The sequence below is a fragment of the Anoplolepis gracilipes genome, chromosome 15 (genome assembly GCF_047496725.1).
Source record: "Anoplolepis gracilipes chromosome 15, ASM4749672v1, whole genome shotgun sequence".
In the NCBI taxonomy this organism is placed as follows: Eukaryota; Metazoa; Arthropoda; class Insecta; order Hymenoptera; family Formicidae; genus Anoplolepis; species Anoplolepis gracilipes.
In genome coordinates, this window is record NC_132984.1 from 5,485,100 (window position 1) to 5,503,816 (window position 18,717).

At 35.8% G+C, this 18,717-nt stretch overlaps 1 protein-coding gene across 1 annotated transcript in view; it reads right to left on the minus strand.

Moving 5' to 3' along the window:
* Positions 1-2,504: 2,504 nt before the first annotated feature.
* The window catches only part of LOC140673885 (uncharacterized), a 59,567-nt gene continuing 43,354 nt past the window's right edge, over positions 2,505-18,717 (minus strand). Inside the window, exon 2 of the mRNA XM_072907122.1 lies at positions 2,505-9,565. Coding sequence (XP_072763223.1) covers positions 7,286-9,379 — 2,094 coding nt within the window. The 5' untranslated portion in view covers positions 9,380-9,565 and the 3' untranslated portion in view covers positions 2,505-7,285. The remainder of the gene's footprint in view (positions 9,566-18,717) is intronic.

Consider the following 18,717-nt stretch of genomic DNA (forward strand, 5'->3'; position numbering starts at 1 on the left):
AGATAAATTTCGTACCTTGATAAAATGGCTTAATTAAAATACGATCAAATAACAAAAAACAATGAAAAATCCAAACAATTACGGATGTAATTTGATTGATTAAATATCAGACATCTGAAGCGTTTCTCTGTTTTTATAAAAAAGCATATAAACCTTTATTAAAACTAAGTACAAAAATAATAGGTACATTTCTTCGTCGTCTCGTCTAAATCTCTAAATTGCTATACCGGCTGGTCCGCCATTCAAAATTATTTCAATCATTATACATTCGTGAGCAACAGCGAAGAGTATCCTAAAGCCGAAAGATCATTTAGAATATTTTTCTTTTTCATATATAAAGTTGTCCTGGTATTTTTATCATTTCTCTCAAACATTAAGTCTCGAGTCAATATTAATTAATTAATTTATAATCAAAGAATCCGAGAAAATGTGCGATCCTTGCTTCGAATCGTCTATGATTTAACGTGATTTCACGCAGCATCTCATAATTAACGTCTTTTTACATATTCATAAAAATCTTCGGCGAAGTCGAAGCCGATTTTCGAACGAAAGTGTCATTAAACCTTTTCGCATTTTATCTATAACGTATAAATCTATATAATTAAATAATCTCGTTGACGATAAGTTAGTCGAAAATTTCGTATATTACACGCATATATTGCACTTGGCAATTTATTTTCGCTAAGAATGATGTCTCGTATATATCGTAGATCGCTCGACGATCTTCGCGATTGCTGAAATTAGGAGAGAAACTTTGAACAATCATTTTATTATTAGAGCATATATATATATGTATAAAACGCACAACTTGGTAGGGAGAGGGGGAGGAAACCTTACAAAGTTTTTTTGAAACACAAACGGGGTCTCTTATTCGTGGGTCTATAAAAAAAAAAAAAAATTAGGGAAGAAGAGAGCGATACACAACTGTCAACGTTGTTAACGTATAGGTACGCTAATACATATACATATACATATATATATAATATATAAAATCATATATATTTGCGTATATCTGTACGTATGTAGAAACATGTATTATATATATTTATATTTATATATATATATATTACGACTTCATTAACAACATAAAATGTAATTATTCACATAACACAATATCCGTGATATAATAAAATATTATAACGATCTGCTTTTTGTACTGGGTAGGCCGACGCGCATTTTATATATTTATAGGGTGTTCACGCAAATACGGAAAAACATCTCAGCCGTAGATTCTTTGAATCTCAAGTCGATTTTTGAAAATTTTAAATGTATTTAATTTATATAACTAGCATAATATTAATATTTAATAATATATTTTATATTAAATCTCTTTATATTTTATTTCATTGAAAATACGATTAAGTTATATAAATTAAGACTTGAAAAACTGAAATATCGACTTTATTTTCAAAGAATTTATTAAGTGAAGAAATATTTTTCATTGGTATATATTTGATCACCCTGTACAATACATAATATATATCTCATCAACTTTTCTCCTCGCGAGAATACAAAGGTTTGCATTCCTTGCACGCGTCTAGAGCTAAATGGAACTGTTCTAACTTTGATTTACGATCGGAATGAAAATAGAACAGCCGCAGTTAGCTATAAACGCGCGGAAATAATCTATATCTTTCTTTTCGCGCGGCCCTCGACCGCCATGAGTATTATTGCATCGCATTGTTTAAAAAGAAGGGGGAAAGAAAGAAAGAAGAAAAATCTTACATTTACATTCTCGTTACCATGGTAACCTCGGGATTCGGATTCGTATCCTTGTAACAGGCTTGGACAGCCACCACGTTTTACTCCTAGGATTAGCTTTACGTACGTACATGCTAGGCAAAGTATATAGGTTGAGAAGAAAATAATATCAAGAATTTCAGAACGCGCTCAGGGAAAGATTTCGGCGATCCCGTGGTTCTTGAGTATTAAGGATTCGAGGATCCGAGGATTCCGATGAGTATTTTCTTACGTAATGTGATGGGCAAAGTGGTTATCTCGACACATCGTCAGGTTTAATAAATTTTATTTTAATAAAATTTATACTAAATAAAATTATTAATTAAGTTTAATAAAAATATTAATACAAATTTAATTAATAATTTCAATAAAATTATTTATTAAATTTATATTAATATATTTACTATTAAAATTTTATTTAAAAAAAATAAATTTCATTTTGTATAAATCAATAAATGAGATTGTAGGTTTTTACATTTAGAATTATGTCGACACATTGTCAAGATTAATAAATTTTATTTTAATAAAATTTATACTAAATAAAATTACTAATTAAGTTTATTAAAAATATTAATATAAATTTAATTAATAATTTCAATAAAATTATTTATTAATATTATATTAATATTTATTATTAAGATTTTATTTAAAAAAATAAACTTTAGTTTATATAAATTAATATTGCAGTTTTTTTTTATATTTAGAATAAATAACATTTCACTAATTTTTTTTATACAACAGATTTTTTAAATAATATTAGCCGGTTATTAATTTTGCGATCAAATTTATTAATGAATTTTCATTTAAAGAAAATTATATAGAATTTAGGAATATCAAGGAAAATTTTAGATTATCCTTTGTTTTATTTTTGAGAGAAAAGTATCTTTGCGAAGTAAAAGAGCCAGGTTGTTTTACGAAATAAAGAACTTTTTTGTTGCGTTTAAACAATTCAGAGATTATTGTTACCTTCCTCTAAAATATTTTAATGAATTTTCAAAATGGGAAAATTACGCACGATTTTTTCGATAACTCGTTTTCCCCTGCGTTTACGACACGCGATTCGTTCATGGCGACCTTTGCGTCGCTCTTTTCGCGCAATCTTCCATCTATGGAGATCATTGTTGTAAGACGGGCCACACCTCTCCATCCTACCTTCAGAAGGTTAACAAGCTTATTCGCAATTCTTAAGGAGTTGTCTAGACTAACAGCAAAAATTATCGTGTCTTCAAATTCAGGCAGCGGAAAAAAATTTTAGATTTAAAATCAGAATTTCTTTTTAAAAAATAAAATATTTAATAGTTATATATTTATTTATTTACGCCAAATATATTTTAATATTTTAACTTTTTTAATTGAAAAAATATAATCTAATATTTTAGAAATTTATAGTAACGGTTATATGTATGCGTGTGTGTGTAATTACTGCTGAAAATATTCTATTTTTAATAAAAAATGTATTGGAATTATAATTTGAATAAATTATTAGATTTAAATTTACAAAAATATTAGAATTATAATTTCAAATCTGAATTTTTTTAAATAAAATCCTCGAGTTTTTTCTGCGATTAAAGAAATTTTATTCGCGAATTTTTTTTTTTTACTGGCAAGTACTTTTTTTCAAAATTTTAAATTGCAATCTAAAAAATATTTTTCGTCGAAGAAGGAATCGTTAAAGAAGATCATCAAAGACACACAAAGAAGAGTCTCTTACATTTATACATATAAATTTTGTTATTGCAATTGAAAGACGCAAGAAATATTCTCAGAGTCGAGGAAACTCGAGGATCTCGTTAATCCTTAAAGTTGACGCGCTTGATTAAAAGTCGTCGCATCCTCCGAAGACGACGTTGCCGCTTTCCTTTCGCGATCGCGAGAGATCGAAGGGGGCGGGGAGGGGGAGGGATCGATCGCGCGGTTAATTCGCCGCAAAGCTGATTAGAAGCCGGGCGGGTCGCAATCCGATTCGACGAGATTGGTGAAAGCCGGTGACGGCGGTGACTTTAAACACCCCTTATAAGGTCGCTCTCATCATCGCGATCTTTAAGTACCCTAGACCGATGTGATGAGGCACAGCTGCTGTAATAACGCCCTTATATCGAGGTGCCCTACAAACCGGGCGAGTCGGCCCCCTTTCCCTACGCGCGTGCGACCTGGTTCTTTAATTAACCCCCTCGCGCCGAGAGATCAAATTTATATACCTCGTCCAGTAATTAAAAATAATTCGTAGAACTAATCGCGTAGAATTACTCTCGCTCCGGAATTGAAAGAAGAGTTTCTAAATTTTGTACTTACTGTTAGAGGATTACAGAAGCAAATTAATTTAGCTCTCTATTGTTTAATTTATTTTGTGCAGCAATTGGAAAATAATATAGAGCGAATAGTAGGCTTGTTAGCAATGAAGATTAAAAAACTTGTATAATTAAAAGGTATTTCTAATTTCTGGATGGAGAAAAAAATCTACAATCTCTTTAATCTCTTTCATGGATTTTTCCTGCTTTTAATTAGCATTGAAGCACGAAGGGGTGTGACGGGGGGGGGGAGACATGGATCGACACCGTAAAATTATAGATGTTTCAGCTATAATTATGATGATCTCTTGTTGCTGTCTGTTTTAATTAGACTAACGTGCAAGCAGAGAGATAGATATGTTAATATATTTTGCAGTTTCTCCGCCCATTTTCTTCCTGATAAATTATGGGATAATAAATATAAAATCTTGCAATTTCCGTTATACTCTCGCCACCGCGTATTTTTTTTTTTTTTTTTATGGTGGCTAAAAAACTTGAGAAATTTCTTCGATCTGATTATGAAAATGCCTGACGATGTGTTTTCGAACTTGAATCGTCGATTGTGGATATTGGCCTTAGTGCGGCGAAAAAAATAATCTTGATTGAATTATGCAAATTTCGGGCAAGGACGAGAGAGACAAGAGGCTGCGAAATTATACGAAACTTTCTAAATCTTTTGAATTTTCCAGCAAACACGTTCAGATTTTTTTTTTCTTTTTTTATAGTTTTGAAACACTCTCGACTCTTATCTGAACAAATTTTATAAATATATATATATATATATTTTTTTTTGGTACATTACAATATTTATTATACAAATATTATAATATTTATAATAATATTTGTATAATACTATTATAAATATTATATAATGTTATTATAATTTTTTACATAACTGAGGCGGAAAGAATGTTGATTTTGGAAAGTTTTAAAATCAGATGGCCCGCTGGATGAGAGTCGAACGCGTTGGATAATTTTGTTCAAGAGTACCTTTTGAAAGCCGCTTTACTTTTGCGTGAAGGCCGCGCAATTAATTATCCCGATAACGAATCGCCGACGGATAAATTCATCCCTCGGGGTGAAACTTATCGCCACCTGCGTCACGACGGACGGGACGACGACGCGATGTCATGCATCGTGTACACGTGTGATGGGCACGCACGTAACGCAATATCGACGCAACGTGTAATTACCAGGCTGGCGAGCCTCGCGATAGCCCGAGGGGGCCCGTTCGGAAACCCTCTGACCTCCGACGGTGTTGTTACGGGGTCGCGGGGGCCCCGGAAAATGTAGCACGAGTATACAAGGTGTGCGAAAATTCACGCATATTTCTCTCTCTCTCTCTCTTTTCCTCCCGATTGTGTGATTTTGTTATTCGCAGCTTTGGACCTTATAGTCGATAAAATTACGCTTATTAATTGGTGACGATCTTCAACATCGGTGATTATGGCAGTGATGTATAATTAATTATTATAACACACGAGAGTAATTTTATTATTTGTGAATATTAATACTTTTTTTTCAAGAAGCTTTAATGTGATTTAACAATTAATGCTTAATGGATAAAATAATTTAATTATCAGTTTTATTAACACTATAAACACAATAACAAATAATGCAATAATGTTATATTATTTTGACACTAGTATTTTTTTATTCTGTAAGCAAAGTCAAAAAATGAATGTGACTGTTGTTTCTGTGGTAACTTTCGGCAAAGACATTTGAAATGATTGAAAATAATTTTCTCGGTCGATTCCTTTTTTTCTAGCTGCGTTTTCGCGAGAGAAGAGAGAGAGAGGGAGAGAATTTAAAAGAAAAAAATACCAATGTGTGAGAAAATAGTATTAAAAACGCATTCCATTACGTTTGCTTCGCTCTAAACTGCTCGTGTACGTACCTAAATCACAGCTCATGCTACTAATTACTTATTAAAGGATATTCCTCTCGATACTTTGCGCTTATCTCGCTCTAAGTTACTATCTAAATCTACTCTCTACATACACGGAATGTTGCAGGATCGCCGGATATCCTTTTTGCTCTGCAGATTCGATTTGGAATCAATCTCTTTTTAACTTTCGAATATGTCGGATTAATTTCAGTTTCTTTTTACTCTGATTTAATTTGTCAATTGACTATAAAAATATAAATGTTCAAAAGTGAAAAGATAAATGATGCGATCTAAGATATTTTCATAATAAGAAAACATCGTTTTTCGATCGATCGTAGAAATTTCGATTAAAAAGATTCGATGGTCCTGAAACATCCTGTATAACTGTAAAGATTTATTTTATAAAACATCTTTAACGTTAATATCTCGTGGCTATTAAATATAATTAATATCGTCGAGTAGCCTATAAACATTCGTCGCTCTGTCGTCGTCATTATTGTCACCTGTCAGTGTCGTCGTCTTCGTCATTATTGTCATTAAGGGTGATCGTAGGAACAACAATTTCACGGATGTCATGTTAATTTAAGAGGAGCGCGATTAGCGCCCTTCCTTCATAATTAATTAATAATTAAGATAAAAAAACTCGGCAGCGAGCTGCTGCCGTTAGGATAGATAATCTCGCAAACAAAGATCGGATTCTTATATATAATTAACTTTTTAATTAACTCTACGGTGTGTCGCGCGTAGTTTCGCCATGCGAAACTCGATCGGTTTCTTGTCAGTGTGTTGGGTATGTCATGGAAAATGATTTCCTTCGTTCATATAATTCGCAATCGATTCTTTCACGGATCCGAATTTGACTAACTGGAGCTATAATTAAGATTCAATTCGAGTTGTTTAACTAATCAAAGAAAATTAATCGAGTCGATGTAAGAAATAATTTAGACACTTGGCTTAATCGAAGTAATTAAATAAATAATGGTTACGCTAATTTAATTAATGAATAATTGAATAATTTAAGCAAGCAAGTTTATCTAATTAGATTAACGTTTAATTAAGTCAAATTAAATCGAAACTTTGTCCAATCCAACAAATTATTTTCCAAGATTACGTGAGTTAGTTTTCGAACACCCGATACACACACGATGCGTTCATCTAATCGCTCGTCATGGTTCGCTCTTTCTCGCAAGCTCGGCTCGAGAGTTTCCATCACGGAAATTATATTCATGTAAAAAAAAAAAAATCGGCAACTCGAGAAGAGAAAGCAGAAACCAGCCACGGCCGCCATCTCTTTTCCGAACGCGGGAAGAAAAAAAAAAAAAAAAGAAAACACGAACGAATGCACGTTCGCGCGTTCGCGTCTCGCGAACTAACTGGGGGGACTGCAGGCAGCTCCCGTGGGATCCACGGCGACCTGGGTTCTGCTAGCGATAGCCGGGGAGGAGGGAGTCACGTTGGTCTCCGCCGTCGGGCTGGTGTTACCGTTGTTTCCGCCCCCGGTGCTGCCGCTGCCGGAAGTGGAAGTCTGCTGGATACCGGCGGGCTTCTGGGTCACGTGAGTCTGGTAGTGCTTGGCCAGGTGGGCCTTCTGGCGGAAGCTCTTGCCGCAGAGCGAGCAAGCGAACGGCTTCTCGCCGGTATGCGTTCGGATGTGCACGTTCACGCTGTACTTATCCTTGAAACCCTTGCTGCAAATACTGCAATAGTGCAGGGAACGCTCCTTGCGTTGCACGCTACCGGGCGAGCCGCCGGAGCCGCCAGACTGTTGCTGATTGGCGTTGCTGCCGGTATCCGAGCCGGCGCCACCGTTGCTGGAGCCATTGGCGTTGTTGCGATTGGCGCGTCTGACGTATTTCTTGGCTGGCTTGGTATTGACGCCCACTCGGGCGGAAGTAAGCTGCAGCTGACCCGATTGCTGCAGCACACCCGATTGCTGCTGTTGCTGCTGCTGTTGGTCCACGTCGGTTCGTTGAGCGGGCTGTTGTTGTAGAACGTCTTGCTGAGCGGCCGTAACCACCGTTACGGTACTCACCTGGCCGAGATCGGCCGGTAACGTGATGGTACCCAGACTCCCGCTTGCTGGGTCCAGCGTGTACATTACCGTAGTGGTCGCCGACACATTACAGACCGGCTCGAGACTGCAGTATGACTCGACTACTTCGTTCGCGATGCTCTTCAGCTTTTCGTAGTCGCCTGGTCGGTAAGTCGTCTGGTCCAGCTGCGAGAGTAACAGGTCCTCGTCGGTACACGTTTGCATAGAGTCCTCCTGTTGTTGTTGCTGCTGCTGTTGCTGTTGTTGCTGTTGGTCGGACACCATGAGAGCCGTGTTTGCCGAAACTGGCAGCGATATGGTTGCTTGCGAGGACGGTGACGACGAGGTGACCGATTGGGCCGGTCCGGTATATAGTTTACCCTGAAGAGCACTTCTCAAAAGACTTTCGGCGGAATCCCCAGCCCCAACAGCGACCGCGGCGGCAGCTGCAGCCGCGACCTCTTGGAGATTCTGGTCCGATAGCTTCCAGTCGTTGTTATTGTCACCGGAACAGTTGGCTGAGGACGCGCGCGCGCACAGCTCCTTGCTCTCGACGAAGCCGCTGTCATCGGTCGCGTACTGTGACGACGGCACGGTGAAGCCGCGGCCGTCCGGTCCGTGAAACCTATCATTGACACTCCTGGACACGTCGCCACTGGTCTGCTGCTCGTGGTCCTGCTCGCCGGAGGACGGTTCCATGCTCAGAATGGCGTCGAGGTCGAGATTGGGTCTCAGGGACCAGGAATCGCCAGACGCGGGCGCCGGACTCTTGCAACAATCCAACGCGTCCATCGAGTTCGCCTCGTTGTTCAGCACCGTCAGCGTGTAGATGGCACCGTCTGTATTCTGTCGGTCGTTGGTGGTGCAGCCAGCGCGGCCCGAGCCTACGACCTGATGATGATCGTTGGGCCCAGTGGTCGCCGAGTGAATGACACTGTCGTTGGTGTGCGCGCTCGAGGACCAACAGTACTTGTTGAGGTCTTCCAGCAGGATGTTGCACGTTTGCTCTTTACCATCGTCCTCCTGGCCCCAGTAGTCACACTCCGACTGATCCATGGCGGTGGTCTCGCCCCCAGTCGGCTGGACGCCCCCGTGCTGTGCGCGCACGTGATGATGCGCGTGATGATGGTGCTGATGATGACTCAGCGAGCCGGTGATGGTCGAGACGGGTGGTAACGCCGTCAGTGTGTTGTTGTTGGTTTCCTTTATGAAAGAGCCATGTGTGCTCTCGTGATCCTCGTGGCTCTGAAGGTAGCCGCCCAAGGCGGCACGATGGCAGCCGCCAGTACCGCGGTGCAGGAAGCTCTCCTCGTCAGAGACGCCGTCGGCCGAGGGACAGTGCGGCGGCGGCGACACGACGAAATCGAAGAAGTCCGTCTTCGGCAGGTCCTCGCCGCCGCCTCCCGGCGCGAAAGCTTCCGTCAGGTCCATGTGGACGATAGGACGTCGCTCGTTGTACTCGGTATCGCCGCTTTTCGCTCTGAGTTGACTGCAATTATTCGCTCGAGTGAGCCGAATGATTTTGCTGACGTTGATCTGCGGTGGGTATTCTCGTCAAACGCAGCGCCCTCGACTCCGCTCCATTCGCCACCGCATCCTCGGACTCCACGGAGTTGCCTAGAAAAAGGGAAGAAGATGAGATTAGATGAGGTTTTAATGTGATTTTAATGCAGCTTTCAGCTACAACTTTGTCCTCGCCCAATATAGGGTTAGAGGTATGGACCTTGAAAGAAAGATCAAGTTTCTCGGAAGTTTAGTCCTGGCGTAAAAAATTAATTTCTGTATATATGGTATAATTAAGTGTTAAGTTGTTGCTCTAATTTTGAATTATCCCATACAGTACCGAAAGATTGTATACACATTGCAACAATCTTTCATCGCAATATTGCAATATTGCAAATTTACTGCGAAATGTTGCTGCATCATTGCTGTGGGATTGCAGCAACGTTCAAATGTCCGCCTTTAGGAAGATTGCAACGAAATATTATAGCAATATTGCAATGTTATGAATTTGCAATAATGCATTGTTACTGCAATCGTCGACTAATGTTGCGTATAAGAATTTTTGTTTTTGATAGATCAGAAGCATATGGACACATAAAATACAAAAAAGTTGAAGTTAAATGTTTGTAATAATTTTTTTTATCTAAAAAATATTATATTACAAATTTACATAAAATTATATATATAAATATATATGTAAATTCATAATATAATATTTCTTAGATAAATATTATTGCAAACATTTATTTTAAGTGCAACTTTTTCATGTTTTATATATTTCCTGTACGTTTTAAAAAAATATAATTATAAAATTTTGATTTTAAAATTTTTCCGAAATATTTATGTTATGTTGCAACAACTGTCGATATTTTGTGGATTTATATCTCTGCAATGTTTTTGTAATTTACAATATTGCAACGTTCCTGCAATGTAATTGCAATGATCTGTGCTGTATGGGACTCTTATCAATTAGCAAAAAAAATTTATATTAAAAATAGATTGATTTGACTAATTAGGCTCTGATCTATAGATATATATACTCTCTTACTTCTAAAAAATATTTATAACGAATTATAAACGAGAAACAAATTTAGAATATTGCAGAATTAATTGCTAAGATATATAGATTGCAAATAGATTTCAAGTTTCAAAAATTTTAAGAATTTTTAAATATTAAATTTTTATGCAACAACATCAAACATCAAAACTGTTGTCTGAATTAATTGCTAACGAAATATTTTAGTTCTACATTTATTGTTCGCGAAATAAGTTTCAAAATTATGGAAAACTATCCAACACTTATATATATCAAGAATAAAGTTACAGTTTAAATAAGTTAAAAATTATAAAAATTATAAATATTATATATAAAATCGTTAATTATATATATATATATATATATATATATATATATATATATATATATATATATATCTAGGTTTTAATAAATATTTTAAATGATTCAAAGTAAGGTCTAAAGTAATATCTTACATGAATCATATTACACACAAGGCTATAAAATTAGTTACAACCGCGTATATAGACGAGTGATTAATTGTGCAAATAACCAATAATAATTATTATTGTGATCATAAATTGTTCGTTCCATGATTGCTCTGCCCATGATGCTTCTTCGGATCTCCTTTTGCTTTTGTTTGTCCTTTGCCACTTTTTTAATAGCGCGCACTTGCGAAAACACAATTAATTACGATCGCGCTAATCATCAGAATACGACGCTCGCGTGGCGAACTTTACATAGCACTTTCTGATCAATTGACACGACATGTCAATTCATATTGCGACGGTTGCATAAAGCTACTACCATCCGTGCTCGACGCAAAAAAATCGCGGAGCCAATTTACACAATGCTATCTAATGTCGCTAATGAATAGTATACGCACGCATTTTACGGCAACTTTACTATCTCTCATTATAATACAAATGAATACAAGTTAAAATTGAAATAAATATTGATGGAAATGAATAAATTAAAATAAATATACAAGTTAAAATTAGAAACAGATATCCTGGGTAATTAAAAATGCAATATTTATAAACATACTCGACTGATTTATTTCGATCAAATGAGTCACTAGACACGTCTTTTAGCAGATCATCTATATACAAACACCATTTATGGTACTATTGATAAATATTAAATACGGAAATATATATATATATATATATATATATATATATATATATATATATATATATTAATAGCGTATTTATTAATGTTTGGCAGCAAATCGATACGTGAGCGATAGAAGCGAGAATAAAAAGTGCGAAGGAAATAGAGATTGAAAAGATAGAATTTTGGACGGCACATAGTTTAATAAAAAATCACGTTATTTGCAGTAAATTCCAAAATTTCTCGATATTTGCAACGAAATCGCGAAAGAAGATCGAATTCGCGATCAGCTGTGAATTGCGGAAAGCTCAGCGATGACCTGTCAATTCATTTTAATGACTGAAAAATTTGAAAATGACATCTGTAATTTTGCTCCGATATCAGGCGAGTTAATTGAGACGTAACTGGGATAATTGTGAAAATTAATTACTCCCGCTGGCTGACAATCATTAATTATTTAAGTATCTTTTCGTTATACATGTCTCGATTGTACATATTATAGTACGCGTCAAAGACGAACATATTACCATGCGCGGTGGATTTGTTGTCATTCACACGGCGAGGCGAGACACGTGTGTGACGGAATATATTCTGTGTCTTATCACATAATTTCTCGAAATATAATCGCGACAAGTAATGAAAGCTGACCGAACGCGATCATTTCTCACGGCTTATTGGCTATTCAAACCGCACAATCAATTAATTTTCGCGATTATCGCGTCTCAATTAGTCATTAATTCAACGCGAACTTTTAGAGTACAGTTTTGCTGATGTCATATCCTTTGTCATTAATAAGACATCCAGGAAATGGATTGACTCGACGGACGCGTTTAATTAACAAGTATAGTCGTCATTGATCTCGTATTTTAATAAGCATTGTGAATTGCCTTTTTCTATCGGAACATAAAATAAAGTGCGTCCAATTAACGTCCTAATCATAAATTCGTCTCGTGAGTGCCAAAGAAGTGAAGGAGCGATAAAGAACAGACAATGGAAAAAGAAAAAACAGAGTCATCAGGTGACAGCGAAACAACCATGGCAAGTAATTTATAATTTTGGTCATTAATTATATGTAATTCATAGAAATATTTGTTTGCTTATTTATATAATGATTTATTTTATATAAATGTATTTAAAGTATTCTACGACTTGTTTTTCAATACTTTAAATATTTAATAAAATATATATTTATAATTAGTAATTATATATACATTTAGACATTTTATTTAAAATTTATAACTCTTTATATTATTTATAGAAACTTTTAAGAATTGGATTTTTATTTATCATATGTTTTATATAAACTTATATATAAATTTTTCCGGAAATCTTTTAATTTCTTTCAATATTTGTATATATTTGTTTAAAGAAACAAATACAAATTTAAACGCGTTAATTATTTCTTTTACTAATCGCTTTACATTATTTTAAATATTTTGGATACATTTATATTTTATAAATCGGTGTTATATATGATCTACAATTTATTACTGTAGACCGTTGCACGTATCAATGAATTATATTATTTTTTATCTTAATTTGGAGGTTTAGAAAATAATCGAAAACTTATTCGGCGAATGTAAAATTAAGTGATATTTTGAGAGCAATTAATTTAGAAGTTTTAGTATTAAAACAGAACTAATTAATTACATTGCAACACAGTTTACTTTTCAGTAATTATATGAGTAATTGAGAAAGTGTGTTTTCGATTATTTTTTAAGCTTTTTATTTTGCGAACAATGAAACAAGAATGACTGAATATCGCAATACAGAATACAGAAAACAAACATTTGAATCTATTGCACTCTGACGTCACGCACTCCAACCAATCAAAATCGTTTTCTCACAATTTAAATTTTATTAAATTTTAATCTAATTTTTTAATACCTTTCTATTGATTAAAACTTACAATTTTCTTATAAATAAATTTATAATAATATATACTTAAATTACATATATAAGAAGATGTATTTTTTTTTTTTTAATGCCAACTCCCTACTCGTCACTTCTGATCACGTGACGCTAAAAATGAACGTCAACATGAAATGGCGCCTTAAATAAAAGAACGACATTCAGGCGCTCTCGGACATCCGGGAGCGGCGGTTGCCGCGATCAATTGTTGCGCGGTTCGCGTTGTTGGCATTTAGCGCGAGCGTGAGGCTCGCTCCGCAACGTCTACACTGTATTAATTTGGTACAGTGCGTTGCTGCGGTATTGCGGGATATATAAGCGAGCGCGGAAAAGAAGTTGCGCAAGCGAACACGAGCGTTGCTCATACCACTCGGCGTCGTACACGCGCGCCTAGTCTTTGCTCTCTCTCTCTCTCTCTCTCTCTTTCTCTCTCTCTCTCTCTCTCTTTCTCTGTCACTCTTTTTCTGTCTCTCCTGTCTCTCGTCCCGCATCTATCCTACGAGCTAGAGCGAATTTATACACGAGCACGGTGCGTTCCCACGCCTTAGAGTATGCGAGAGAGAGAGAGAGAGAGAGAGAGAGAGAGAGAGAGAGAGCCTCCTGCTCTCTTCGAGAGCCTGCGCGCCAAACGATCCCGCGCGGTAAAATGTAACCGATGTAACCGAGGCGAAGCGCGTCGCACGAGAAAACTCGGGAAAATCTAGGTCGCCCCCTGCGCGACGCCATTGTGCGCGCGTTTATCGGTTAATGGCAAGCGCGACACGGAGGAAAGTAGCGCTGTACGAAATGACGGGGCAAAAGATGCCGAGATGTTTCTCAAAAGATAAAATTGCGGCTAATTAAATTGCTGCGAATTTATCGCAAGTTTCAGGAAGGAAGATTTCAAGGAAATTTCTTGAAAATATAGAAATCAGATGGGATTCTGTATAATAATTTAAAAAGTAAACCAAATATATTTAATATATATTTTATATATGTTTAATAATATATTTAATATATATTTTAATAAATTTTAAAACTTTAATAAATTTATAATTCTCAACATTTTAATAAATTTTAAAACAAAATATTTTTTCTGATAAATTTTAGTAATAATAATTTTTAATAATCCTTGATAATCGCGTGTATGAAGAATTGAAATTTTTTTAAATTCTAATTAAAAATTAAAAAATTTCGTGAATTAAAGTTATAGGGAAAATCAGGGAGACCTTTTCAGAGAGATTATCGCTAAAAATTAGAGAACCGTACATATCTTAAGAGGGGCCCAGAATGCGATTTTTTCCCCTCCCCTCCGCCCCCCTTCCCCTTTCTCCTCAACTGCGCGATCGCTTGTGCAACGCGATCTAGTTTCGATCTCTCGCGGGGAAGCCGGGAACGCGATCGGCGAAGCATCTGAGCGTTTGAGCAACTCGTCGCCCAAAGGAAGTCCGCGATCGTGAAGTTCGACGATCTCGCAACGATTCCGAGGAAAAAAATGGGGCAGGGGAGAGGAGAGGAGGGAGGGAGGCCGAGGTGATCCACGCGCGGGAAGATCGATCGAACGCGGGCCTTAATGAGGCCCGGGCCCGATCACGACGATTTCGCCGATTCTGCGAATTCATTCAAGATCGGCCGACAACACCCAGCCAGCCGCTTTCCTTCCTCGATCTCCGGCCGATTATTTTCGCCCCTAATTTTTTACTCGCCTCTTTTACCTTCATCAGACAGTCGGCAATTCTCGATCGCTTCGCCGAACGCGAAATTTATTTAAAAGATTTAAATCAACAAAGTGAAGAATCGATTACCAGAATTGGATATTAAAATTGGTACAATAATTTTAAATATTCGATTTGTGTGTGTGTAATAAAATTTATTTATTAAAAAAAAAAAAAAAAAAAAAAATTAAAGTATTAGTGTTTAAAATTCTTTAGGTATTCGAAATTTTTTTTTTTTTTTTTTTTTTTTTTTAATAAAAAATGTACTCTCCTGTCAAAGTTTTGCAAATCTCCAGAAAAGATGCTGATTTTTAGAATAAGTTCGCATGAGATTATTTGCGTGTAACGTTACCACCTCCCGGATATTTCCCGGTAAAAGAGGCCAAGGATCTCTTCTCGTGCTGGGAACAATCGAGAGACGGGTTCAATCGATCGAATTTCGAGCCGTGGAAAAGAAAAGGAAGAAGGCAAGAGTCAATCTCTCTTCGCATGAACGGAGCGGAGAAAAAAACGCGCCGGACGTTCGTCCCCTCGTCTCAATCGCCCTTCGAGGTCTCATCCTCCTTCAGCCTCCTTTCCTCGCCACGTAAGCAGGAATTGGTAAAATTTTACGAGCGCCTTTATATGCCGTAATAACATGTCCGCGGTCAAATTTTATCGCTTCATTTGGCTTCAATATAATTTCCCACAACGTCACGTGTCTTCCTCTTTCTCGCCGCGTGATTTATCCCGCAAATTTCACATCCAATTTTATATCCTTCTCTCTCTCTTCAAATTTAAAATTCTTAGAAAAAAAAGAAAACGTTGGTTTTGATAATAACGTCACGAAATTTCTCTTATGTCATAATTAACACTTTCAGACGAAATTTCTTTTATGATCGTTAACTTACGTAACGCAATGACATGAAAGAATGTATTTTTGATTTCCAAATCCAGAATCTTATTAAAAAAAAAAAAAAAAAAAAAAAAAAAAGAGAATATAAGCCTGAATGAGGCGGAAAACATAAAAAAGGGCGCATTATCCTGCTTGCGAAACTCGGCCGCGAGCCCGGCGTTTATGTCGTCGAAGCGAAACGCGAGCGAGTTATATCGAACTGGTTGCAAAACCCCCGTGGAGTACGAGGCCGGGGCCGAAGCAGGGGATGGCGAAGAAGTGGAAACGCGAGGGAATCGGAGGGATACCGCGATCGCGAAATGATATTGGACAAATGAAGCAATAAAGTCCTCGAGCAAGCGAGCGAGCTCGCCGGCCGCGAGAGTGGCTAAGAAAGCCGATGATGCTGTCCGAGAATTATGATGTAACGGTGTGTTCGCCGAGAGAAACAAACAGGTTCAGTAGGGAAGACACGACGAGCCAGGTATTAATAGAGCATTTACTCGCCGGCCGCGAAGCGAATAGATTGCGAAGAAATTGGAGCGCGTTGCGTAACCAGACGTTGCGTTCGCGCAGAGGAAAAAGGAAGTTATCGGGTCACGGTATGTTAAAATATGCTCTCGGATTTTCAGAGTGTCTCTAGAAAACCTGAAAAATTCTCCGGAATTTTTTTCGTATCTAGAAAAATTAGGGAATTCCCATAGAATTTTCTTGGAAATTTTTAAAAAAGTTCTCAGCGATTTCTTTTGTTCTTCAAAAAATTCTCATGGAATATTAGAATATCATTATATTAGAAATTTTTAACAAATTTTCAAGGATTTTTGGTATCTGGAAAATTAGGGAATTTTCATAGAATTTTACTGTGTGGAAATGAAAAAAAATTCTTAGCGATTTTATTAAAAATTTTTTTCAGATTTTTAAGATACTTGGAAAAATTAGGAAACTTGGGGAATTTTATTGGGACTCAGAGAATGTTTGAAAAGTTTCTTAGAGATTTCTTTTGTATCTTGAAAAATCAAAAAATTCTCATGAAATTATATAAGAATTTTTTTCTTAATTTTAAGGATTTTTTGTATTTGAAAAAATTAGGGAATTTTTATGGAATTTTATTGGAAATTTTTAAAAATATTCTCAGAGATATCTTTTGTTTCGGAAAAGGAAGGGAATTTTATCGAAAATTTTTGTAAAAAGTTTAAGAGATTTCTTTTGTCCCTGGAAAAATCGAAAAATTTTCGTAGAATTTTGTAAAACAATTTTTAGGAATTTTTTTATATGTGGAAAAATCAGGGAAATTTCATGGAACTTTATTGAGAATTTATAAAATTCTTTCTTTAATAATTTTGCTTTAGAAAACGCATATGATAAAAAGACTTAAAAAATTGCATAGAAAATCTTTAAAATAGTCTCTTTATCGGAAATTTTGAATAAAAATTTCTAGAAGATCAGGGGAATTTACAGAGAATTTTTTTTACAAGATTTTAGTAGACCTGCGAGAGTTTTAGTTTTATGATCGTTTTTATACAAAATATTTTCAATACTTTTAATAATATTTTCAATAATAACGAAATATCACGCATTATAAGATAACATAAAAAGAATATTAGAATTTTCATTATAAGTAAAAATTTTGCTTTTTGCGTGATTTATTTTAAGTTAAACTCAAATTTCTCTCAGGAATATTAAATCTAGAGTCTTCGATGATCACACAAGGTGACGTTAGATCATGTTCAAAAAACAGCGGCAAACTCGTAGACAAAGTCACGCGTACTGAAAATATTTCGGGAGTGTTTTATGGCTAGTTTTACTGCCTAGCCATTTCGAGAAGATAGCCTTTTAAATCCACGACAGCTTTCTCTGTCATCGCTCCTCGCGCGTAATTAAAGGAGTTGATTCAATTAAAAAAAGAGAAAAAATTACGGAACTGGCCAGGCAATTAAGGGGGCAAGACCGCTTAACCCACTTACCGCAAACAATTAGATGCGAGAGAGAGAGAGAGAGCTGAGGAAAGAGAGAGAAAAAGAGAGAGAGAGAAAGAGAGATGGTACTAAAAATCAAGTGTACCGACCACAGAAATTCAATTCGCCGAATCTTACAAAAAGACGAAAATCACGCGTAAGAGTTTTAATATTTCTGGCTTGAAATCGATAAACTTAATTCCTCGGCATCTCAAAAATGTTTAATGCGGCATTTTTTGTTTCTTTTTATTACATGCAATTTCGAATTTTGTCAGGTTGCTTTCTCCAATTTTTCGTAGTAAACGATTTGAGACTGAATCGGATAAATTCGAGTTTTTTAAACTTTAATCGAATAATTTATGTATAACTCCATTTAATATGTTAAATCTTATTAGTGTAAGTTATTATTAATTAATAATAACCAGTTTAGAAAAAATAATTTTTTTCGAATATAAGAAAGAGCATAATCATTTCTCATAATCTCAAAGAATTAAAAATTTCGAATTTAAATAAAAATAACACTAGAGATTATGATTATTCCCTTTCGTATATTAGAAAAAAATTATTTTTGTTAAACTTGCTAAAATTTATTATACGAATCTGATGTAAAAATTTGATAAATTCAAAATGTATACTAGGCATTCTTGCAAGTAGATATGAATTTTGAAAAAAAGTTGATCATTTATAATTTTAACATTTGC